The following is a 24,895-nucleotide window of genomic DNA, read 5'->3' as shown; positions in this document are numbered from 1 at the left end:
GACCTAGACTGCCCACTCCCCTGTCCACCTGCCTGCCGAGCCCAGACCCAGAGGTGTACACAAGACTTCATTGCTACTTGCTCTTCCTCTTAGTGACTTTTGAAAAAAGAATCAGAGCCGGGCACGGTGCCATCCCAGCACTTTGGGAAGCTGAGGCAGGTGAATCACCTGAGGTCAGGAGTTTGAGAACAGCCTGGCCAACATGGCAAAACCCTGTCTCTACTAAAAATATTAAAAATTACCCTGGCCTGATGGCACGTGCCTGTAGTCCCAGCTACTCGGGAGGCTGAGGCACAAGAATCACTTGAACCCGGAGGCAGAGGTGTGGTGACCCAAAATTGCACCATTGCACTCCAGCCTAGGTGATAGAGCTAGACTCTTAAAAAAAAAAAAAAAAAGAAAAAGAAAAAAGAATCAGGCCCAAGCTCTGCCTTCCAGGACCTCCCAGTCTGATGTGGAACACAGACCAGAACTCAGAAAATTACAACAGAATAGCATAGCCTGCAGGAGTATTAGGTTAGGAGCCAAATTGGCTGAGTTCAAATTCCAGCTGTGCCAATTGGTAACTTTGAGCAAGTTTCTTAAGTTGCTGTGCCTCAGTTTCCTCATCTATAAAATGGGGGAAAATAATAATGGCCTACCTTGTAGGGTTGTTTTAAGGATTAAATAACTTAATACATAAAAGAGCTTAGAACAGTACCAGTATAGGCCAGGCATGGTGGCTCACGCCCGTAATCCCAGCACTTTGGGAGGCCGAGGCGGGCGGATCACGAGGTCAGGAGATCGAGGCCATCCTGGCTAACACGGTGAAACCCAGTCTCTACTAAAAATACAAAAAATTAGCCAGGTGTGGTGGTGGGCCCCTGTAGTCCCAGCTACTGGGGAGGCTGAGGCAGGAGAATGGTGTGAACCTGGGAGGTGGAGCTTGCAGTGAGCTGAGATCATGCCACTGCACTCCAGCCTGAGCGACAGAGCAAGACTCCGTCTCAAAAAAAAAAAACAAAAAGCAAACAAACAAACAAACAAACAAAAAACAGTACCAGGTGTATACAATAAGTGCTCAATGGACGTGAGCCTTTTTTATTTTTACAGTGCTATGATAGAGCAGAGAATGGGAGGCTGTGGGAATCCAGACAACTGGACCAAGCCTAGCTTGGAGATTACAGAAGGATTCAGGGAGAAGGTGATGCCTAAGCTGAGTCCTCAGGTAGAAGGGCAAGGTTTACAGGCAGCCTCCCAGGCTCCAGGCCTTCTTCCAATCCAGCCTTTAGAGTCCACACAATTTGCCAGAATGGTCTTTCTAAACAACAGTCAGACCGTGTCTCTCCCTGCTTGAAATCATGTCCACATTCCCCATACCTACAGATTCTCCACACCTACAGAGTCAAGTGTGTCCCCCTCACCAGACTGTGACCACAGAGGGCCAGCATGAAGCCTGGTTCCTATATTTCCCCACGAGTCTGTGAACCCTGAGGGCTGGGACCAGGTCTGGTTTGCTTTGCTCCTGCACCAGACTGACCAATGAGGAGTAAGACCAGGCCTGGTCTCTTTGTCTTACCTACCAGATGGTGACCCTCTCAGGGCTCAAATGGGTGTGACTCATTTCTGTGTCCCCAGCATCACCCAGCACACAATTGATAATCAGTATATGAAGTGGTCCTGGCAGTAAGGTCTCAGGGTGGGTACTCCAACCAGCACTCGGGCAGGGCAGAATTGAGGCAGGTGGCATCCCAGGCTGTGGTCTGAAGTCAAGCCGAGCCTCTTGGCCTCATTGGCCTGTAATGTAAGCAGTATTTCTGAAGGAGCAGACTAGCTGAGAAGTAGGTTTCTAAGACTGAGATGAAAGGTATCTGGAGACCTGTGGGGGAAGATTCTGAGGGGCAAAGAGCAGCAGGACCACATCAGCCCCTAATTCCACCGCAGGGACCGCTACCCACGCATTGGAGACATCCTGCAGAAACTGGCCCCCTTCCTCAAGATGTATGGTGAGTATGTGAAGAACTTTGACCGGGCTGTGGAGCTGGTCAACACCTGGACAGAGCGTTCCACCCAGTTTAAAGTCATCATCCATGAGGTGCAGGTAAGTGGTCAAGCTGGAGGGAGCAGACTGGGGGAGGAGAGGTCTGCAGGGACGTGGTGGGGGATCTGCAGCCAGATCTGAGCCCCTCTGCTTCTGCCTGTCACAGAAGGAGGAAGCCTGTGGCAACCTGACATTGCAGCACCACATGCTGGAGCCTGTGCAGCGCATCCCCCGCTATGAGCTTCTTCTCAAGGACTATCTGTTAAAGCTGCCCCATGGCTCCCCGGACAGCAAGGATGCCCAAAGTGAGTGTGTGCACCCAGGCCCCTTCCTACTCCTCCACACTAATAACTCTAGGCCAGACCTCTGAGGCAGGACCCCAAGACTTAATTCACAGGGTCAGCCTTCCATTGCCTCATGATTGAGATCCCAGAGGAGGATCTCCAAACTGAAAGGCCCACATTGAGGTTCTGAAGTGAGACCCCAGGATGAGATCCTCCTTCTGAATGTTCTCTTTGGGTATTCAGGCAGGGCCCTCCAAGTTGAGACCCCTGCCCGAATACCTGAAGAGAACATTCAGAAGGAGACCCCCAACCTGAACTTCCCAACTGGAAGCCCAGAGTTTGAGGAGCATGCCTATTATGATCCCCTAAAGGAACTCATCCATTTCCTAGATTGAGACCCCAAGGCTGACCCCTAGACTCACCCCCAAATGAAGTTGTACCAAATGAGAAAGGAAACTGAGCCTGAAACTTCAGGGACTGAGCCACCACGCTGAGAGGCCAGACTGACCTCTCAGGCCAAACCCACATCACAGAATCTCCACAGCTGAGCAACCCAGAGAGAGCCCTGGCTCATCAATTTTCCATCCTCCAGATTTAGAGCTTTCCTCCATGTCCATCAGCCACTACCCAGAATGAACCTCCCAAAAGAACCTCCAAATTGAGCACCCTAGACTGGACCCCAAATTTTCCACCTCTCAAATTTGGATCTCTAGGCTGAGATACCTCCTCCCCAGACTGAATCCTTACACATTGAACCACTAGAAAAGTCTTCTATCCCGATCCCTCCAGTATCAGCCTGAACCCCATACCCCAGATAGAGCTCCCCACAGCCTACCCCACTTTCTCTTCCCCAGATTGTTATTTTCATTCATTCATTCATTCACTTAACAGCTACTTACTGAGCACCTCCATGTTTTTGTGCATTGTTCTAGGTACTGGGGATATAGAGGTGAACAAAACAGACAAGGTCCTTGATCTCAGGGAGCATATATTCTAGTCAGCAAGAGACACAGTAAACAAAAATAATAAACACACAGTAGAGGCCAGGCGCAGTGGCTCATGCCTGTAATCCCAGCACTTTGGGAGGCCGAGACCAGGGGATCGCCTGAGGTCAGGAGTTTGAGACCAGCCTGGCCAACATGGTGAAACCCTGTCTCTACTAAAAATACAAACATTAGCTGGGCGTGGTGGCGGGCACCTGTAGTCCCAGCTATTCGGGAGGCTGAGGCAGGAGAATTGCTTGAACCCAGGAGGCGGAGGTTGCAGTGAGCCGAGATTGCGTCACTACACTACAGCCTGGGCAACAGAGCAAGACTTCATCTCAAAAAAAAAAAAAAAAAAAAAAAAAAAGATAGCTGGACGTGGTGGTGGGTGCCTGTAATTCCAGCTACTCGGGATGCCAGTGCAGGAGAATCACTCGAACTCGGGAGGCAGAGGTTGCATTGAGCTGTGATTGAGCCACTGCACTCCAGCCTGGGTGATAGAGTGAGACTCCATCTCAAGAATAAATAAATAAGTAACTAAATACACAGTAGAATATTAGATAGGTGCTGAGTGTAATTCTGAGAGTTAGAAGAGGGTGGCATGACAGTGGCTGGAGAGCCTACTTGAGATTGGGTGGCCTGTCTGACTAGAAGACAGTGAGTCAAAACCTGAATAAAAAGAAGGTAAGCACATGCCTGTTGGAGTGGAGCATGTTCCAGGCAGAGGCAACAGCAAGTATAGTGTCCAAGGCAAGGGGAGATATTAGAGGAGGTGGGGTGCTGGACAGGTTGCATATCTCTGAACGTGACAAGTGAGAGTAGAATGGTAGAAATGGGGTTGGAGAGAGGAGCAAAGACTGAAGGCCAAGATAAGGAGATGGATTTTATTCTGAGTGTGGTGGGTAGCCATGGGAAGGTTTCGATGTTGATCACTTGGGGAGCAAGAGAGAGAGCTGAGAGATCAGTTAGAAGGCTTTTGCAATAATCCAAGTGAGAAAAGTTGGCTTGGATGAGGACAGTAGCAGTAGAATCTGTGAGAAATGGTTGGATTCAGGATATATTCTTTTCAGAAGCAGCACTGAGAGGACTAGGGTGGAGTGGATGCAGGGCTTGAGAGAAAGAGTCAGGAATGACTCGTAGGTTTTTGGCTGGTGGTGATGGTTTCTAAGATGATCTTAGGAGTCTGTTTTTGGACATGTTCAAAGTGAGCTGCTAGTCAGGCAGTTAGATGAATCTAGAATTCCAGGGAGAGATTTGGATGTCATTTGCACATAGATAGTATTCCAAAGCCATAGGGCTGGCCGAGATCACCAAAGGGAGTAAGTGTAAAAGGAGGGGAAAGAGGGCCAAGGACAAACCTCAGGGAAGTGGAATCAGCAAAGGAGACTTAGAAGGAGCGGTCCTAGGCTGGGTGCGGTGGCTCACACCTGTAATCCCAGCACTTTTGGAGGCCGAGGCAGGTGGATCACGAAGTCAGGAGTTTGAGACCAGCCTGGCCAACATGGTGAAACCCCGTCTCTACTGAAAATACAAAAATTAGCCAGGTATGGTGGTGCACGCCTGTAATCCCAGCTAGTCAGGAGGCTGAGGCAATAGAACCACTTGAACCCGGGAGGCAGAAGTTGCAGTGAACCGAGGTGGCGCCACCGCACTCCAGCCTGGGTGACAGAGTGAGACCCTATCTCAAAAAAAAAAAAAAAAAAAAAAAGGAGGAGCCCTAAAGGTAGGAAGAAAACAAAGAAAGTGTGGGGTCCTAAAAGCCATAAGAATGGGGGTTGAGGCCGGGTGTGGTGGCTCACACCTGTAATCCTAGCAATTTGGGAGGCCGAGGCAGGTAGATCACCTGAGGTCTGGAGTTGAGTTTGAGACCAGCCTGAATAAAAAGGAGGTCTGGCGTTTGGCCAAGATGGTGAAACCCCGTCTCTACTAGAAATACAAAAATTAGCCAGGTGTGGTGGCCGTGCCTATAATCCCAGCTACCCTGGAGGCTGAGGCAGGAGAATCGCTGGAACCTGGGAGGCCGAGGCTGCAGTGAGCCAAGATCGTGCCACTGCACTCCAACCTGGGCCACAGAGTAAGACTCCCATCTCAAAAAAAAAAAAAAAAAAAGAATGGGGAGTGGACAGTTGTGTCCACTGCTGTGTCCGCTTCCCATACTAAGCCTCCTCCACCCCGCCAGATGGGGCACTTCACTACCAAGCCTGGACCCCTAGAAAGAACTAGGCCTCTAGAAAGTTTAATAGCTAAGCTCTACAAGCAGATATCTGCAGCATAAGTAAGTACCTCATTCCTCCTGCTGAAAAAGAGCCCTCACTGATGTGCCAGCCTGAACTTCTAGAAAGGGCCTTCCAGACTGATTCCCTGGGATGGGCCCCATGGACTGACATCTCCAAACTGAACCTTCATACTAAGCCCAGTCTGAGGTCCCAGTTATAGATCCCAACACTGGTTTCTCAAACTAAGATCCCCAGACTGGGCCTCTTCCCACCTGGAATACTCTTCCCACCCTGCGTCCTGAGAGTGGGGTCCCAGTGAGAGCCTTCAGCCTGAGGTCCCCAAAAGAGCTTCCCAGTCTGATCTCCTTGGCCACCATTCTATAGACAAGTATTGCCAACTGAGCACCCTAGATTAATTCTCCTATTTCGTATCCCTCAGACTGAAACTTTCAGCCTGAACTTAAAAGACTGACTCTCCAGGTCTGTCCTATAGACTGAAGCCCCACTGTGCCCCCAGACTGGATTCCTTGAGTTCCCCAGGGGGAACCCTGAAATTCAGCAGCCCAGACTGAGCTCCAGACAGAGATTCCAGGCTGTGTTCTCCCCAGCCCAAGTCCCCTAGACTGATGACCCCTATTTTTCTTTTTTCTTTTTCTTTTCTTTTCTTTTTCTTTTTTTTTTTTTTTTATGAGACAGAGTCTTGCTCCATTGCCCAGGCTAGAGTGCAGTGGCGTGATCTCGGCTCACTGCAACCTCCGCCTTTCTGGTTCTAGCGATTCTGCAGCCTCAGCCTCCCGAGTAGCTGGGATTACAGGCACCCGCCACTGCACCCGGCTAATTTTTGTATTTTTAGTAGAGACGGGGTTTCACCATCTTGGCCAAGCTGGTCTCGAACTCCTGACCTCGTGATCCACCTGCCTCGGCCTCCAAAAGTGCTGGAATTACAGGCATGAGCCACCATGCCCGGCCAACGACCCCTATTTTTCATTTACCAGATGGAGAGTCCCATGATGAGCTCCAGGACTAATGCCCTAGATTATGAGACTGTCCCCCAAATTAAGCCACTCAGGCTAAGTGCCTAGTCCCAGGTCCACATTGAGCTCCCAGGACTCAGTTCTGCAATTTTATTTTCACACTGGATCCCCAGCACAACATCCCCAGGTGAAAATTCTCCAAATAAGCTCCCTGCACTAGACCCAAAGTGAGCCACCAATGAAAACGACCTAGAGTGGGCTCCAGATAGAGTCCATTTTCTCAACTGTGTATCCTTGGGCAAGCTGCTCAGCCTCTCAGCCTAAGTTTTCTCACATGTAGAATGGGGATGACAATGATACCTACCTCATATGGTTGTTTTGAGAAGTAATGAGATAACCTGGGTAAAGCTCCTAGCACAATGCCTGGTACATGGTAAAGGCTCAATAAATGTTAGCTGCTTTTATTACTAAATGTGCTAGCTAATGCCCATCCCTCTAAAATTGGCCCCAGGTTGAATATGAGAAATTTATTTTTTATTATTTATTTATTTATTTAAGAGGGAGTCTCCCTCTGTCACCCAGGCTGGAGTGCAGTGGTGGAATCTTGGCTCACTGCAACCTCCGCCTCCCAAGTTCAAGCAATTCTCCTGCCTCAGCCTCCCAAGTAGCTGGGATTACAGGCGCCCACCACCACACCTGGCTAAATTTTGTATTTTGGGTAGAGACAGGGTTTCACCATGTTGGCCAGGATGGTCTTGATCTCTTGACCTCATGATCTGCCCGCCTTGGTCTCCCAAAGTGCTGCGATTACAGGCATGTGCCACCACACCCAGCCTATTTTTATTTTTATTTTTTTTGAGACTGAGTCTCTCTCTTTTGCCAGGCTGGAGTGCAATGGCACAATCTCGGCTCACTTCTATCTCCGCCTCCTGGGTTCAAGCAATTCCCCTGCCTCAGCCTCCCGAGTAGCTGGGACTACAGGCGCGCACCACCACGCCTGACTAAGTTTTGTGTTTTAGTAGAGATGGGGTTTCACCATGTTGGCCGGCATATTCTCAATCTCCTGACCTCATGATCTGCCCACCTCGGCCTCCCAAAGTGCTGGGATTACAGGCGTGAGCCACCGTGCCCGGCCTTTTATTATTATTATTTTTTTAAGTGAAAGCAAGTTTATTAAGAAGTAAAGAAATAAAGAATGGCTACTCCATAGGCAGAGCAGCCTGAGTTGAAGAAATTGAGTTTCCTGTTTTGTATCAATCCCAACCCTATCTCAGGCCCCAGCATGAACCTCAGAGCTTGAGCTTGGCCATCTGAGCTTCCCTAATGGAGCCTCCCAGATTGCACTCCCCACATCAAGTCCAGAGATGAAACTTTGTCCCCAGAAACAACTTCCCGGTCTGGTTTTCTGAGCTGTTCAGAATGAGAATCTCTGAATGAGAGCCCACCTGAGATATGCACACTAAGATTCTCAGCCCAAGATCCTAAGCTGAGCTCCCAATTTTTTACCCCTCAGACTAAATTCCCCAGGCTGAGCCTCACAGAATCATATGTCTGGTTCCCCAAACTGACTTGCCCACTTTCTACTTTCCAGACTGCACTCTAGAGCCTGGACCCTAGACCAGGCCATCTGGAACTCCTGGCCTCTGTTGCCTACAATGGGCCCAAGACTAAACTCCAAACCAAGATCCTAGACTGCCAAGCCCAGACCAGGCCCCACTAAAGCTTCCAAACCAAGCCCCTACATCAGGCCCCCCAGATTGCAGTCCCTAGCCTGAACCCCTAAGTGAAATTCTAGGCTGAAATCCCCACACTGAGGCCCCAGATAAGGACTGTACACCCTGGATCCTTGGAAATGCCGGTCTATACTCCACATGAGACATCTCCAGGCAGAGCTCGTTGTAACAAAGCCTCCAGTCAGAGCCCATCAGCCTACACAGGCCTGAGCTTGTGTGCCCACAACTTGCCAGAGTCTTCTTCCTATCCCCTTCCCTGGGTACCTCCTACCTCTACCACTCAGCCTGCCCCCTGCCCTGGGGTGGGGGAGATGTAGGATGTGTAGGAAAAGAGGCAGCTGGGAGATCATTCCCAGCTCTGATGCCAACTCTGCCACCCAGGTAGGCAACCTAGGGTGGCCACCTTCTCCCTGAGTCTTGATTTCCTCATTAGATAAATGGGGCACAATCACCTATGTTACAGGGTTGTTGTGAGGGTTGAAGGAGCTAATTTATCCAAAGCATCTGCCTGGAGAGGGCATTGGGACCTTGGCCCTGTCCTAGGGAGCTCCTAGTCTACTGAGGAATATGGATGCAGATGTATAAATACACGATGAGCACTGTGACTAGTGGGACAGAAGGGAGCAAAGGAGAATGTGAGAACCCGGACAGGGTCCTAACCCAGCCCGGCAACTCTGGGCAGGCTCACTGGAGGAGGTGAGCTGGATCCAGAAGACAGAGTGACCGTTGGCCAGATGAAGTAAGACGGGACATGTTTAGGGAGGTGCAGGAAGCTGGAGTGGTCAGCAGAAGCCACATCACCAAGGGCTTTGAGTCTTTCTCTTTTTTTTTTTTTGAGACGGAGTCTCGCTCTGTCGCCCAAGCTGGAGTGCAGTGGCATGATCTCAGCTCACTGCAAGCTCCACCTCCAGGGTTCAAGTGATTGTCCTGCCTCAGCCTCCCGAGTAGCTGGGATTACGGGCACATGCCACCATCCCTGGCGAATTTTTGTAATTTTAGTAGAGACGGGGTTTTGCCATGTTGGCTAGGCTGGTCTTGAAGTCAGGTGATCTGTCCCCCTTGGCCTCCTAAAGTATTGGGATTACAGGCGTAAGCCACCGCGCCCGGCCTCACCAAGGGCTTTGAGTGTTGGGCTAAAGGGCTAGGTCTTTACCCTGCAGGCACAGGGGAGCCACTGACAGATTTGAGCAGAGGAGTGGCAGTAAACGGTGTGAGAAAGTTCCTTCTGGCAGCCAGGATTTCGGAAGAAGGGTTGGAGATTAGAGCCCGGCCCCTGAAAGGCATGTGGACGCCTGAGCTGGGACTGGGGCCATAGATCTCCTTGAGCACCAAAACTTGGTCATGAAGAGAGAGCCTCTTAGGAAAACAAGACTTGGTTGGCCAGCCATATGGACCTTCTTCAGAAGCACCTCTGCTCCTCCAGCACAGGCTGATCTGAGTGGGGAGATCCCAACGGGGTACATGGAGACTGTGGCCAGGCCTTAAGCATGGGTGGGATTTATTAGTGGGTGGAGATGTACAGGGACTTATTTCAGCTTTTTTTTTTTTTTTTCTGACAGTACCTGGTCACTGTAGGAAATATGGAAATTACAGAAAAAGATGAAGTAGGGAAAAAATCACCTGTGATCTGAGCCCCCAGAGAATAAGCACAATGAACATTGTGACATAAATTCTTCCTGGTGTTTTTTAGACATGTATACTTGTAAAAGTGAGATCATTCTATATAAACATGTTTGTATCCTTTTCTTAAAACACCCTGAGCATTTCCCAGATTATTTAAAGCCCTACATGAGGATCATTTGTAAAGGTTGTTTAATATTCCATTATATGAAGACAGCATAATGTATTTAACTGAACCCCTACAGGTGGCCATTTGTTTTGGCAGGGAAGAGGCACGGCCTCTTTTCTTTCTTTCTTTCTTTCTTTTTTTTTTTGGCAGGGAAGAGGTACAGGTGGGTGTGCTCCCCTACAGATAGACATTTTTGTTTCCCACTTGGAACTGTTGTAAATACCAGTATGATGAAAGTGTGTTTGTGTATAGAATGTGTATTTTCCTAGCACAGATACCCAGAATCAGAATCATTGAGACAAAGAACAGGATCATCTCATTGTTTCTTTATATGGCTTTTTCTGATTATAAAAGTAATACATGTTCTTTGTCAAAAATATGGAAAATACAGAAAAACTAAAGAAGATAATAAAAACCACCCATAGTCCCACCGTCCAGAGACAACATGGGTATGCTTCCTTCTGGTTACATATGTAACTCTTATTGTTATTATTAATGGTAATAATAATCTTGGCAAGCTTGCATTTTTTTATTGGCTGCCAACTATTCCATCTATTGTGATTCTGGCATTGTGACATTGGACATCTGATTTTAAATGATGTTGCTGTGGACCTCTTTGAGAGTGAAGCTTTCTGAGATGGGAGGGTGTGATCAAGCCAGGAGGAGGTGTTCAGGGAGGAAAGAAACCCCGAGGCCGGGTGCGGTGGTTCACGCCTGTCATCCCAGCACTTTGGGAGGCTGAGGTGGGTAGATCACAAGGTCAGGAGTTTGAGACCAGCCTGGCCAACATAGTGAAACCCCATCTCTACTAAAAATAAAAAATTAGCTGGCGTGGTGGCACACGCCTGTAGTCCCAGCTACTTGGGAGGCTGAGGCAGGAGAATCGCTTGAACCTGGGAGGCAGAGGTTGTGGTAAGCCGAGATCATGCCGCTGCAATCCAGCCTGGGCAACAGAGCGAGACTCCCTCTCAAAAGAAAAAAAAAAAAGGAGCCCCGGAAAGGCTCCTCTCTGCTAGTCCCCCATCTGACCTCACCTCTCTATGCCTGTAGAGTCTCTGGAGCTGATAGCCACAGCAGCAGAGCACTCGAATGCTGCCATCCGCAAAATGGTGAGTGGCCCTTCTAGCCCCTGCCCTTCCTTGGCCACCCACCTGTGGTGTCTCCATCCTGGGGTGGGGGTGTCATGACTTGTGAGCATCTGACAGGAGGCTGGCACCCCAACCGTGCCTTTTGTTCCCTGTCTTCTGCCAGGAGCGAATGCATAAGCTGCTGAAAGTATATGAGCTGTTAGGGGGCGAGGAGGACATTGTCAGCCCCACCAAAGAGCTCATAAAAGAAGGCCACATCCTTAAGCTGTCAGCAAAGAATGGGACCACTCAAGACCGATACCTCATACTAGTAAGTGCCAGGCATGGAATTGTGGGTGGGTCATGCCCCTCCCAACACACACACACACACACACACACACACACACACACACACAGTGACCTGGTACTCACTCAAGACTACCTCCTTTCATTCCTGAAAGAGGAAAAAAAAGAAAAACAAAGACTATACCTCCTGCTAGCCATTCTCTCCTCTAGTAATGAACTGTATTTTCACTACCTAGCTAGGATTTTTTTTTCTCCATTTTACAGATGAAGTAACTAAGCCTTGCAGAGAAGTGACTTGCCCAAGGTTCCCCACTAGGGAGTGTCTTCCACGCCTAGGCTCTTTCCTTGTGACCCCTGTGCCCAATTTGGGCTGTCTTTTCTCCATCTATTGCCTACAGTCCTCAGCAGTAAAGCTTCAGGGCAAGGAGCTGGGCCACATCCCCACTAGGCCCTCCGCACATACATCCCAAACTTTTTCCTTCCTAGTTCAACGACCGCCTCCTTTACTGCGTGCCCAGGCTGCGGCTCCTTGGCCAGAAGTTTAGCGTGCGGGCACGCATTGATGTAGATGGCATGGAGGTGAGCATCCAGGAGGTGGGAAATGGGAACCTAGAGTGGGGCATTGGTGTTGGGAGGAACAAAGATACTGGCTTTGACCCCGAGTCTGTGTGTGTATGTGTGCAGAGGGCTAGGGCCCTGTGGAGTTCAGTGGCCTCACCACGCCCCTTTCTCCCTCCATTCAGCTAAAGGAGAGCTCCAACCTCAATCTGCCTCGAACCTTCCTGGTGTCAGGAAAGCAGCGCTCCCTGGAGCTCCAGGCCAGGTACTTGTCCTTGCCTATGCCTTTCCTCCAGCGCCTACCTCCCTTTTCTTCAGCTATGCTGAGGCATTCCAGGCCCAGAGATTGTTCCAGAGACAGGATGGGCACCTTTCCCCAAAGATGCAGGCTTGCTCTTCAGCGGTGGGGGTGATCCCTAAGGGTTAGACGCCATTTAGATTCAGGGTGAGTACTTCACGATGTGGGGAAATGTGGCACTCCTGCCGGGGGAACCGTTTGGAAAATGAATAAGCTCTCCCTAATTAAAGCAAGAATTTCTTCTGGTGGATTTTGTTAGAGGAGAGAGAAGAATGGGATGCGAAACCCAACATGAATAATACCACCACAAACAGTTTATTGTAGATTCAGAGATCTAAGAGACATAACAATCAAATGCAGTACTTGGTCCATGACAGAAGACTGGTTTGGGATAAAGAGCCCTAAAAGACATTTGTGGGACAATAAGAGAAAATTTGGATGTAAAGCGAACATTAGATATTGAGAAATTATTGCTGTCTTAGGTGTGATAATGGTATGGTGGTTATGCAGGAGAATGGCCTTGTTTTGCAGCAGTGCATGCTGAGGGCTTAGTATCACAATGTCTGTTAATTACTTAAAAGTGGTTCAGCACCCAAAAAATACATATGTAACCATACATACACATTTGCACACATATACATACATACACATACACAGTCATGCACTGTATAACAACATTTTGGTCAATGACAGAGCATATATACACAGTGACCCCATAAGATTAAAGTACCGTATTTTACTATACCTTTTCTTTTCTTTTTTTGAGACAGAGTCTCACTCTGTCACCCAGGAGTGCGGTGGCGTGATCTCAGCTCACTGCAACCTCCGCCTCCCAGGTTCAGGCAATTCTCCTGCCTCAGGCTCCTGAGTAAGTGGGATTACAGGTGCACGCCACCACGCCCATCTAATTTTTGTATTTTTAGTAGAGATAGGGTTTTGCCATATTGTCCAGGCTGGTCTCAAACTCCTGATCTCGAGTGATCTGCCTGCCGTGGCCTCTCAAAGTGCTGAGATTACAGGCATGAGTCACTGCGCCTGGCTTTACTATACCTTTTCTAGGTTTAGATACGTTTACATACCCAAATAATTAGTGTGCTACAAATTGCTACAATATTCAGTACAACTGTAACATGCTTTACAGGTTTGTAGCCTAAGAGCCATAGGCTGTACCTTATAGCCTAGGTGTGTCATAGGCTAGACCATCTAGTGTACTAGTGTCAGTACACTCTCTGATATTCGCACAACAATGAAATGGTCTAATGACACCTTTCTCAGAACACATCCCCGTGGTTAAGTGACGTGTGACTGTATGTACATATATATGAAGTAAATATGGCAAAATATAAAAAAAATTTGCATCTCTATAGTGGGTATATAGATATGTATTGTACTTGTGCTATCCTGTTTACTTTTTTGTATGCTTGAAGTTTTTTATAACAAACATTTTAAAATAATAGCATGGGATAATGGCCAGCCATTTAACAGAGGGGCCTTTCATATCCATTTTCTACTTGGATGATTATAATCATAGCTCATATTTCCTGAAGACTTAGCTTTTTGCCAGGTACTGTTTTGAGTGAATGTTAACTTAAAATTTTAAGTCTAAGTTGATTAGTCAAAAGCTTACAAGAGCCCTAGAAGTAGCTACTGTTACCATAAATCTACTTTACAAATGGGGAAACTTAGCTGTAGGACAGTTCTGCATGCAGGGCACACTGGCTCACACCTGTAATCCCAGCACTTTGGGAGGCCCAGGTAGGAGGATCACTTGAGGCCAGGAGTTCGAGACCAGCCTGGGCAACATAACGAGACCTCGCCTCTTAAAAAAAAAAGAAAGAAAGAAGAAAGAAAGAAAAAGAATATTTATGTACTTGCCCAAGATCCCAGAGCAAGAAAGGAGCAGAGCTGAGACTGGAGCTCAGGTCATCCAGCCCTGGAGTCCACGTTCCTAACCAGTGTCTATGCTGCCTTCTGAGGGCCCAGGTGAAAGGGTATCAGGGTCATGGTGAGGGTCAGAGGATGGATTCATGTCAGTAGATGGCCTGCTTCTGACAGGCTGTGAGAAAGTGAGAAATGACTGGCTGTGACTGTGAGGAGGTGGGAGAGAGAGATGAATGTGAGATAGAGGGTGTCCTCCTGGGGGATGAAGTGAGTCTTGAAGCTTGGGGAGATTGAGAGCCTCAAGGAGGCCTGCAGCAGGGAAAGTGAGAGCAAAGCACATGCCCTGCACATCCAGGGGAGTGACAAGCCACGTGACAGGGACTCATCATCTTCAGAGAGGAAAGGGGCTGCAGTGGGACACTGGGTCCAGAAGGGGCAGCCAAGCAGTGTAGGATTTCCTCCTAGTGGCCGCAGGAAGGCATGGAGGGTTTGCTTTGCTTTGCAGTCACTTTTACTGCCCTTAAAAGAAAACAGAAATTTAATGTAAATTTTCAAATATCCAGAAAAATATAAGTACAAGCACCCAGATGCCCACAACTTAGACAGCTGCTTCTCAACTTTGGCAACCATTGGAATCAGCTGGGGAGCTTTTAAAAATTACGGATGCCTGGGACCCATCTGCAGAGATTCTAATTTAATGGGCTTGGGGGATAGCCTGAACATGGAGAGCTCTAAAAGCTCCCCAGTTGATTTTATTTTAGTTTTTAATTTTTATTTATTTTTGAGACGGAGTCTCGCTCTGTCGCCCAGGCCAGAGTGCAGTGGTGCGATCTCGGCTCACTGCAACCTCCGCCTCCTGGGTTCAAGCAATTCTCCTGCCTTAGCCTCCTGAGTAGCTGGGACTACAGGTGCATGCCACTGCACCCAGCTACTTTTTGTATTTGCAGTAGAGACGGGGTTTCGCCATGTTGGCCAGGCTGGTCTCGAACTCCTGACCTCGTGATCTGCCCGGCTCGGCCTCCCAAAGTGCTGGGATTACAGGCATGAGCCGCCACACCTGGTCCCCAGGTGATTTTAATGTGTGTATCAGGGTGATCAGGGTGTACAACCACTTATTTAAGAGTCAACAACTATTGACATTAAATGTCTTTTGCTGAACCATTTTAAAGTAAATTACAAATATCAGGACCCTATACACTTCAGCATGAACAGCCAAAAAAAACACTACTGTAGTTTTTTTTTTTTTTGAGATAGGGGTCTCTCCCTGTCATCCAGCCTAGAGTGCAGTAGCATGATCATGGCTCCCTGCAGCCTCAAGAGACTCCTGGGTTCAAGTGATCCTCCTGCCTCAGCCTCCCAAGTAGCTGGGAATACAAGCATATGCCACCATGCCCAGCTAATTTTTGTATTTTTTGTAGAGATGAGGTCTCACTATGTTGCCCAGGCTGGTCTTGAACTCCTGGCCTCAAGCGATCCTCCCGCTTCAGCCTCCCAAAGTGCTGAGACAACAGGTATGAGCCACCACTCCCGGCCTATTGTGGCTCTTAAAAATAAAAAGCAACACTTGTTCACTTCTAAGCAATTATAAATTAGAAAATATAGATAAATAAAATAATTTTTTATTTGAGTCACAGTTTCTCTCTTGTTGCCCAGGCTGGAGTGGCAGCAGTAGCGCCATCTTGGCTCACTGCAAGCTCCGCCTCCCAGGTTCAAGTGATTCTCCTGCCTCAGCCTCCCAAGTAGCTGGGATTATAGGCTCTCGCCACCACACCCGGCCAATTTTTGTATTTTCAGTAGAGACGGGGTTTTGCCATGCCATGTTGGCTAGGCTGACCTCAGGTGATCCACCTGCCTCGGCCTCCCAAAGTGCTGGGATTACAGGCGTAAGCCACCGCACCTGGCCAATAAAATAATTTTTTAAAAGAATACGATCAGAATAGGGCAGGCGCGGTAGCTCATGCCTGTAATCCCTACACTTTGGGAGGCTGAGGAGAGAGGATCACCTGAGGTCAGGAGTTTCAAGACAAGCCTGGTGAACATGGCAAAACCCCGTCTCTACTGAAAATACAAAAATTAGCCAGGCGTGGTGGCGCACACCTGTAATCCCAGCTACTTGGGAGGCTGAGGCTGGAGAATGGCTTGAATCTGGAAGGCTGAGGTTGCAGTGAGCCGAGATCATGCCACTGCACTCCAGCCTGAGTGACAGAGCGAGACTCTGTCTCAAAAAAAAAAAAAAAAGAATACAATCAGAATAAGGTGATTGCAGTGCAGTGCAGTGCAGAGCAGATAGAAGAGTCAGGGAAGGAAGACAAAGGGAAGGAGAACTCACACTGATTGAGCATCGAGTGTGCCAGACATTGTGCTGAGCACTGTACACGTTACCTCAGTTACTGCTCAGAACCCAGAGAGTGATAATCATTATCTCCATTTTACAAATGAAAAAAAAAACTACCCTCTTTTCTCAAACTTGACATCCCAGCAACAGAGAATATTTTTTTCTTTTTTGAGACAGAGTCTCACTCTGTCGCCCAGGCTGGAGTGCAGTGGGACGATCTCCGCTCACTGCAACCTCCACCTCCTGGGCTCAAGCGATTCTCATGCCTCAGCCCCCTGAGTAGCTGGGACTACAGGCATGAGCCATCATGCCCAGCTAATTTCTGTATTTTTAGTAGAGACAGAATTTCGCCAGGCTGGTCTCCAACTCCTGACCTCAAGTGATCCACCCGCCTTGACCTCCCAAAGTGCTGGGATTACAGGCGTGAGCCACCCACACCTGGCCAACTGATAATTATTGACATGGTTTCTTTTATGTTCTATATTCTCTCCCATACATTTCACCCTTACCCCTCTACCTGAGGCCTAGCACCTACTTGAAAAGTCCTCACCCAAACTTCAGACTGGGACATGTCCCCTCCTCTGGGCTCCTTGGCCTTATTTTCACCATCATCTCCCTGTATTGTCCCTATTTCCTCTACTGGACCATGAGCTTCTTGAGGGCAGGGTCCTCTCTGAAGCTCAAGTTCTTAGCACAGGGTCTGGAAAGTATTAATAATCGTTGAATAAATAAACCCAGGCAGATTATGTGACTTGCCCAAGGTCATATAAATAATAGGTGAAGAAGAGGAGGGTCAAACCCAGGTCTTTCTGACTCCAAAACACCTGCTCTTCCACTCCAATTGCTTTTTGTGGGCCTGCCTAACCAAACATCTTTCTTTTTTATTCCCCACCCCAAGGACTGAGGAGGAGAAGAAAGACTGGGTCCAGGTAACATCCAAGGTTCTGTGGTAGGGGGCTAGAAGAGTATTAACAATCTCCTAGGGGTTGATGGATTCTCCCTCAAAACTCACATCTAACCAGAATGGTCCCAGACACCTTTCAACAAACTTTACTATCCCCATTTTACAGATAAGCAAACTGAGGTGCAGAGGTTGAGCAGAAACTCACAAACTCTTCTTTTAGGAAGCTGATTTCTCTGAGGGTGTGTAAGGTGAGGGTGTCAAGCTCTGTAAAATCTTAAGCCCAGAAGGTGGCCAAGAAAGCCACCTGAGGTTTTTCAGCCACCACTCCCCCTCCCCCATTTTACACTTGTAACACTGAGACCTGGATTTGGGAGGGGATTTGTTCAGTCATCCACCTACCAGCGACAGAGCTGGGTCTGAAACCCAGCTATTCTAAGTTCAGGCTAGGGTACAGGAAGGTGAGGTGAAGGTAGAAATGGGTGGTTTGTGGGGTGATCTGACTTCTCATTTCTTAAACCTCCTCCCCAGGCCATCAACTCCACCCTCCTGAAGCATGAACAGACGCTGGAGACCTTCAAACTGTTGAACTCAACAAACAGGGAAGATGAAGACACCCCGCCCAACTCTCCAGTAAGAGTCCCCGCCCTCTTTCCCCTGTACTGGGACCCCTTCCAGACTTTCAAATCCCCACCTGACCTTTAGATGATCCTCTCCCCTTCCCAGAGGGTAATGACCAGAGAGGCAATGCATGACCTCAGAAGCAGTCTTCCATTGGTAGGGCCACAGAGAAATCATTGGGGAAACTGAGGCCCAGAAAGTATAATAGAAATGACTTGTCTTCAGTAGCACAGTAGCTAGGAGCAGAGCCAGGACTTAAAGGCAGGTCTTCTGAATGTGGCTGCTCCCCCTACCCCCAGCCCATCCCCACCCCATGATAATCCAAGCCTTGGAGGAGGAACAAGGGCTGGCTGGACTGGGTTGGGGAGTAGCTGTCTCTGACCTGAGACCTGGCCCTCCCCACAGAACGTGGATCTTGGGAAGCGGGCACCTACGCCCATCCGGGAAAAGGAAGTCACCATGTGCATGCGCTGCCAGGAGCCCTTCAATTCTATCACCAAACGCAGGCACCACTGCAAGGCCTGCGGGCATGTGAGTGTTGGGAGGCAGGGGCAGAGCTAGGGAGGGGACAGCCTGGCAGCCCAAAGGCCCACTGCAGAGTGGGTACCCTCCAAGTGGTGGGAGGCCGCAAGTCTGCTGTGGGAGTTGGTATGCTGAAGGGAAGACCCGCTGGAATCAGGCTGCTCTTGCCCACTTGCCACCCCAGGTGGTTTGTGGGAAGTGCTCCGAGTTCCGGGCCCGCCTCGTCTATGACAACAACCGCTCCAACCGTGTGTGCACTGATTGCTATGTGGCCTTGCACGGGGTGCCTGGGAGCAGTCCAGCCTGCAGCCAGCACACACCCCAGCGCCGGAGGTCCATCCTGGAGGTAAGAGCCAGGCCCCTGACTAAGTCTCCCACAGTGGGCAAATGGGCTCCAACTCTACCCAGTGAGACTGAGGAGGTCCGAGTAGCTGGGAAACAGTAGTGATCAAGGGACCCAGGCTTGGAGTGAGTAAAATGAGGACAAGAGCGAATGAAAGACAGTCATCTTTAAGTACTTAGACATTTAATCCCCACAGTAACTAATCTGCTCATGCTATTGTTCTCTTTTACAAACGAGGAAACTGAGGCCCAGAGGGGTCATTTGCCCAAATTACACAGCAAATAAGTGGCAGCACTGGATTTTTTTTTTTTAATTAAAAAATTGGCCGGGCGTGGTGGCTCATGCCTGTAATCCCAGAACTTTGGGAGGCTGAGGCAGGCGGATCATCTGAGGTTGGGAGTTCAGGACCAGCCTGACCAACATGGAGAAACCCCGTCTCTACTAAAAACACAAAACTAGCCAGGCAAGGTGGCACATGCCTGTAATCCCAGCTACTCGGGAAGGCTGAGGCAGGCGAATTGCTTGAACCTGGGAAGCGGAGGTTGCAGTGAGCCAAGATCGCGCCATTGTACTCCAGCCTGGGCAACAAGAGCGAAACTCCGTCTCAAAAAAAAAAAAAAAAAAAAAAATTAAAAATTGTCTTCTGTTACTACAAAGTGTAGGGTAAGTAAAACAATATAAACAAAAAATAATAAAATACCATATCCCTTCTACCCAAAAGTTAACCACTGTTAGGGCTTATCCTATCTTTCTAGGCATATATGCACAAACACACATTTTGGAGGTTTTTAAAAAATAAATCTAGGTATTTATTTAACACTTAAAAGAGTACTTACCCTGTGCCAGCAACTATTCTAAGCACTTTGCATATATTAATTCATTTAATTCTCACATCGGCCCTCTTTGCTCTCCTTCCAAGTCAATACATTTTCATCTAGAGCTGGGATTCTAAGCCAGACTTCATTAACCACCCACATACCCCCTTAAAACCACAATGCTAGATTACCTCTCACTGAGTGTAGAAAATGGATGAGTGATGAAAGACAGAAGAAAACATGAGGCCTAAATGTGTGAATGGCTTGAGGAATGAATGCCTGACTGAGATCTACACACTCCTTCCACTGGCCAGTAGAGGCAGCAGCCGTTGCCCAAATGAGGCAGACAAACCTAGCTTTGAATCTTAGCTCTAGCTGATTCACTGGGTGGCACTGGACAAATCACTCCTGCCACCTGAGCTTGAGCGTCTTCATCTGAGATGGGAATAGCAGTCCCTACACTGAGGAGGCATTAAAGCCAGGAGGAGCCAGGCTAGGCCTTCTGTCAACATCGATGTCCTGTGTCTCTGGCCACAGAAACAGGCCTCGGTGGCTGCGGAGAACAGTGTCATCTGCAGCTTCCTGCACTACATGGAGAAGGGTGGCAAAGGATGGCACAAGGCATGGTTCGTGGTCCCTGAAAATGAACCTTTGGTGCTGTATATCTACGGAGCCCCTCAGGTATGCATCCTACTCCTTTGGGTCCTTTCAGCCACCTGGCAAAGCCAGGGTACCCCCTTACCTCCAGTCATTGACCTCTCCTTGGCTTTGGAAGATAAGGTGAGACTATCTCTAAGAGGAAATCAGAACCCCAACCCTTGAGAGACAATGACTGGCTAGAGACAAAGAGTGGTTGTGGTATGTAGGGAAAACCAGGTTGAGTTGTGGGCCTGGCTTCCTGGAAGGAGTAGAGATGGGGAACTGCTAGGTCCAATTTGGAGTGGGTAAGAGTATGCAGATGGGGCCAAGCACGGTGGCTCACGCCTATAATCCCAGCACTGTGAGAGGCCGAGGCAGGTGGATCACCTGAGATCAGGAGTTCAAGAACAGCCTGGCCAACATGGTGAAATCCCTTCTGTACTAAAAATACAAAAATTAGCCTGGCATGGTGACGTGTACCTGTAGTCCCAGCTACTCAGGAAACTGAGGCAGGAGAATTGCTTGAACCCGGGAGGTGGAGGTTGCAGTAAGCCAAGTTCATGCCACTGCACTCCAGCCTGTGCAACAGGGCAAGAGTCTCAAAAAAATAAAATAAAAAGTATGCAGATAGAGGCAATAGCATAGACAAAGGCCTGAAAACATTATTTGGTATGCTAAAGAGATTAGCCCAGCAGTTTTGTGGGAAGAGGCAGGGGCGGGGGGAGACAGGTATTTAAACCAGCCTGCATTTTAGCCCCAGTTCTGACATGTTCCTGTTGATAACACTGGAGCCACGGAAGGTTCCTGAGTAGGGGAAGAAGACAAGAGCATATGCAAAACCAGTTAGAAGCTGGGGCAGGGGGAAAGGTCTAGCCCCAAGGTGGCCCCAGCTCTGTCCCTCCTCCCCGCAGGATGTGAAAGCCCAGCGCAGCCTGCCCCTCATTGGCTTCGAGGTGGGACCACCCGAGGCAGGGGAGCGGCCTGACAGAAGGCATGTCTTCAAGATTACCCAGAGCCACCTCAGCTGGTACTTCAGCCCTGAGACAGAGGAACTACAGCGACGCTGGATGGCTGTGCTTGGCCGGGCGGGCCGAGGGGACACGTTCTGCCCGGGGCCCACACTGTCTGAGGACAGGGAGATGGAGGAGGCACCGGTGGCTGCTTTAGGAGCCACTGCTGAACCCCCCGAATCCCCCCAGACCCGAGACAAGACCTAGAGGGTTTGGGGCAAACTGGGAGCCCCCACCCCACACTCTAGCTGCCCATGTCTGATTGGGGGCTCTAGCCCCTTCCCTCCCAGCTCAGTCAATACTTGAACTCCCATCACGGGCACTTTCAATCCCGAATGCTGGGTCTTGGGTTTTTTAATTCATCTTTTCACAAAACGTGGGCTTTTAAAAAATATATTCCTACAGTGATGTTAATTTTTATTAATCCCTGTCCCCAGAGAGGGTGGGAGCCATTGCTAGACCCACCTGAATTAGGTCGTTTTTCTCCCTCATCCCTCAATACCCTAGCACAGATCCTGCCTCCACCCAATTCCCCACAAAGCACCAGAGGTAGGAGACCTGGATTCAACTGCCAGCTCTGCCACTGACCCTGGGGCCCCGACCCACCCCTGCCTCCTCAGCCAGTGTCTTCACACGTACAACTCCACGTGGGGTGGCAACTAGACCTCTCCTGCCTCTCCCATGGCTTACAGCTTCGACCCGGCCCCAAGGCTACCCAGTATTTTATCGTCCAGACCCATGGCAGGGCCACCGGGCAGGACAGGGGAACGGGGGGAAGACAATGGATACTCGTTTTTTTTGTTTTTTTGTTTTTTTTTTTAAAGAAAAATACAGTTTATTTCAGGCTTACAGTAACTTTCATAGCACTGCTGTGCTCCGTTCGTCCATCTGTTTGGTTGTCCGAAGTACCAGGCTGCTAGGGTGGGCTCAGAAAACCGCTCCCTTGTAAACTCTGAAGCTCAGCTCCCAGAAGGTGGATTTGAAGGCTACTCCTCACAGGTCAAGCCACAGGTTAAGCAGTAAGGTATTATTTATTAAGATCTTAAGCCTCACTCCTGAACTCAAATGGGATGGGATAAGGAGTAAGGAAAGAGGTTACAGGAGACAGAAAGCAAAGCCCAGCCCTTCCAAGCTCACCACCTAGCCAAGGTCTTCGAATTCCTGAGGGAACCCAGGGCTGGAGGCTGGGCTGCAGGAAGGCAGCATTCCTGGGAGGTTCCAAGTTCTGGGCAGGGGTACAGAGTTGTTGCGTGTGTGGGGGGTGGGGTAAGGGAAAGGCTCCAGAGCTACTTTCGTTCACATCTTCACCTATTCTCCCTTCCACTTGCATGTTCATCTCACATTCCTGACCCAGCCAGCCCCCTATCACTGAGTACTGCTGCTGCTGCTGGTCCTGTCCTCCCCAAATCCACCTGCCCACCGTCCACTGGCATCTAGATCCTCCTCCAGCCACACCCACACTCACTCATCCCCTTCCTCACAATGACTGCACCCAAAAGACACTGTACTGGGGAACCCGGCTTCGTCACTCAGATGTTAACTAAAGGCCCAAGGGAATGTGCTGGACAAGGTCCCCCCACCCCCAAGACCAAGGACCCTAGGGTTTCCTTGCCCTGGAGGGAGCTAGACAGGGGAACAGGGGAGAGGGTAGAGATGGGGTAACCAGTCCACAGGTCTACAATCCTCAAAAAAAAAAAAAAACCCTACAGACAACTCTCAGAACTAGCAAATAAGGGCCCAAAGCCATTTCCAACCATGCCCACTCATTTTTTTCTCCGGACAATGGTCCAGCCATCTTCCACTATATCCTCTTCCTTAATAGTCTGAGCGTCTGGATCAGAGGGTTCAGGCTGGGAGCAGACCCCATCTGTAGCAGCCCCATCATTCGTAGCTGTGACCTGGAGGGGAGATTTAAAAGAGAGCTGAATACACTGGCCACTGGAGACCCAGGCTCTGCTCCAGTTTTTCCAGGATTGGCTGTGTAACTTTAGGAAACTTCCCTGCCCTCTTTGGATACCACTACTATCACCAACCACCACCATCCCCTTATCACTTCCCTGTGAATCTAGCTGCTCTCCCAGAAAATTGAAAACATCTGCATCCCCAACCCAGGGGGCACCCACTTCACCTCCATCTCTTCCACACTGTCCACATCATCTTCATCCTCATCAGTCTCTTTAGCTGTCTTAAGTGCAGTGGCTGTGACCTTGCATTTTCTTTGAGTGATGCGAGAGGCCATCTCCCTCAGAGCAGCCCCGTCACCCCTCTGGAAGTGGTGGAACATGGTCTGCAGTTGCTGGCTCACCTACCAAGAAAATATTCAACCAGTTTGGATTTTCCAGAGAATCTACTATACAAACAGCCCATTTTGAAGCAACAGTCGGGAGTAGGTTGGATATTTCCAGAAGAGAACAGGGCTCTTTCCTCCCCAAGGAATTAACCAATGAAGCAACCACATATGAAGGGCTCAAATGAGGGCCTAACGCATGACATGAGGGCCTAAAGCAGCAAAAGAGGGCCTAACTAGCAGGGAAGGCTCTAGAACTGGGCTTTGAAAGAAAGAAGATGTAAAAGGGCAGGTAATCTTATTGGGGAGCCAAAATGGATCTGGACTGGCCTGGCCTGGCCTGCCCTTGGGATGGAGGTGAGGAACAGGCCTGGATGGGAATGATGTATAGAAAGAAATAAAAGAAGGCAGGGTTTGGAAAGGCCACACTTGTTCCTCTAGGCAACAGAGAGTCACAGTCAAGAGTTTTGGCCCAAAACAGACAGTTGGGGAGAAGAAAGACTGCAGGTAGGGAGACTGCAGTTGTGCCCATGGTAAGCTCACCTGGGGCAGACTCCCATCTTCCACGACTGTATCAAACTCATTGGTCAACAGCTCTCCAAGGAAGTCTTCCACCTCATCTAGCTCCAAGTCAGCTAAGTAGAAAAGGACAGGGCCCTTGAGTCAAAGACCAGCCAACTTCATCACCCCTGCCCACTGCTCTTCAATATCTACTTGGTGGATCTGCAACTTGGGTGGGTAAAGGCACAGTAAGCCTTTTATCTGCTAAAGTGTTCTGCATTCCAGGTTTTAACATAATTTTTTAAGAACCACTAAATATTAATACCTCATTTCCAATCTCTTCCATCCTGCCTTTTATCTGCTAAAGTGTTCTGCATTCCGGGTTTTAACATAATTTTTTAAGAACCACTAAATATTAATACCTCATTTCCAATCTCTTCCATCCTGCCTTTTATCTGCTAAAGTGTTCTGCATTCCGGGTTTTAACATAAGTTTTTAAAGAACCACTAAATATTAATACCTCATTTCCAATCTCTTCCTACCAAGGCCTCTTTCCACAACTCCTAGCCCTACACTCACCCTCTTTCATCTGGCCTATTCTAACTAGCCTTCCCTCTATGAGACCTTGAGCAAGCTACTTCTTTCTGAGCCTCAGTTTTCTCATCTGTAAAGTGGGGCTAATGGTGGCCTCCTCAAAGGTCTGTTAGGAGGAACCATCCAACACAATGCCTAGCACAGTGAAGATCCATAATCCATGTTAATTTGTGTCATGTAAAAGCTGAAGTTTTTGAAGTGTAGAGAACCTTCACAAC

General features: G+C 48.9%; 4 protein-coding genes across 45 annotated transcripts in view; 1 reads left to right on the top strand and 3 right to left on the bottom strand.

Annotated features, from left to right (window-relative positions):
• The window catches only part of FGD1 (FYVE, RhoGEF and PH domain containing 1), a 50,209-nt gene extending 28,059 nt beyond the window's left edge, over window positions 1-22,150 (top strand). Inside the window, exons 7-18 of the mRNA XM_050776866.1 lie at window positions 1,924-2,080; window positions 2,187-2,325; window positions 11,050-11,108; window positions 11,251-11,397; window positions 11,859-11,951; window positions 12,116-12,195; window positions 17,343-17,373; window positions 17,877-17,978; window positions 18,372-18,497; window positions 18,673-18,834; window positions 20,184-20,327; window positions 21,197-22,150. Of these exons, the coding sequence (XP_050632823.1) occupies window positions 1,924-2,080; window positions 2,187-2,325; window positions 11,050-11,108; window positions 11,251-11,397; window positions 11,859-11,951; window positions 12,116-12,195; window positions 17,343-17,373; window positions 17,877-17,978; window positions 18,372-18,497; window positions 18,673-18,834; window positions 20,184-20,327; window positions 21,197-21,502 (1,546 nt within the window). The 3' untranslated portion in view covers window positions 21,503-22,150. The remainder of the gene's footprint in view (window positions 1-1,923; window positions 2,081-2,186; window positions 2,326-11,049; window positions 11,109-11,250; window positions 11,398-11,858; window positions 11,952-12,115; window positions 12,196-17,342; window positions 17,374-17,876; window positions 17,979-18,371; window positions 18,498-18,672; window positions 18,835-20,183; window positions 20,328-21,196) is intronic.
• The window catches only part of GNL3L (G protein nucleolar 3 like), a 517,777-nt gene that overhangs the window by 104,749 nt on the left and 388,133 nt on the right, over window positions 1-24,895 (bottom strand). The window lies entirely within an intron of this gene.
• MAGED2 (MAGE family member D2) overlaps window positions 1-24,895 on the bottom strand; it is a 645,534-nt gene that overhangs the window by 359,542 nt on the left and 261,097 nt on the right. The window lies entirely within an intron of this gene.
• TSR2 (TSR2 ribosome maturation factor) overlaps window positions 22,308-24,895 on the bottom strand; it is a 1,158,091-nt gene continuing 1,155,503 nt past the window's right edge. For all 42 annotated transcript variants that reach the window (XM_050777075.1, XM_050777053.1, XM_050777066.1 and 39 more), the window contains 3 exons: window positions 24,126-24,217; window positions 23,424-23,600; window positions 22,308-23,193 (listed from right to left, as the gene is read on the bottom strand). In XM_050777075.1, the coding sequence (XP_050633032.1) occupies window positions 23,059-23,193; window positions 23,424-23,600; window positions 24,126-24,217 (404 nt within the window). In that variant the 3' untranslated portion in view covers window positions 22,308-23,058. The remainder of the gene's footprint in view (window positions 23,194-23,423; window positions 23,601-24,125; window positions 24,218-24,895) is intronic.

The sequence above is a fragment of the Macaca thibetana genome, chromosome X (genome assembly GCF_024542745.1).
Source record: "Macaca thibetana thibetana isolate TM-01 chromosome X, ASM2454274v1, whole genome shotgun sequence".
NCBI lineage: Eukaryota > Metazoa > Chordata > Mammalia > Primates > Cercopithecidae > Macaca > Macaca thibetana.
Note: the sequence above shows the minus strand (reverse complement) of the source record. Positions and strands in the feature narration are given on the sequence as shown.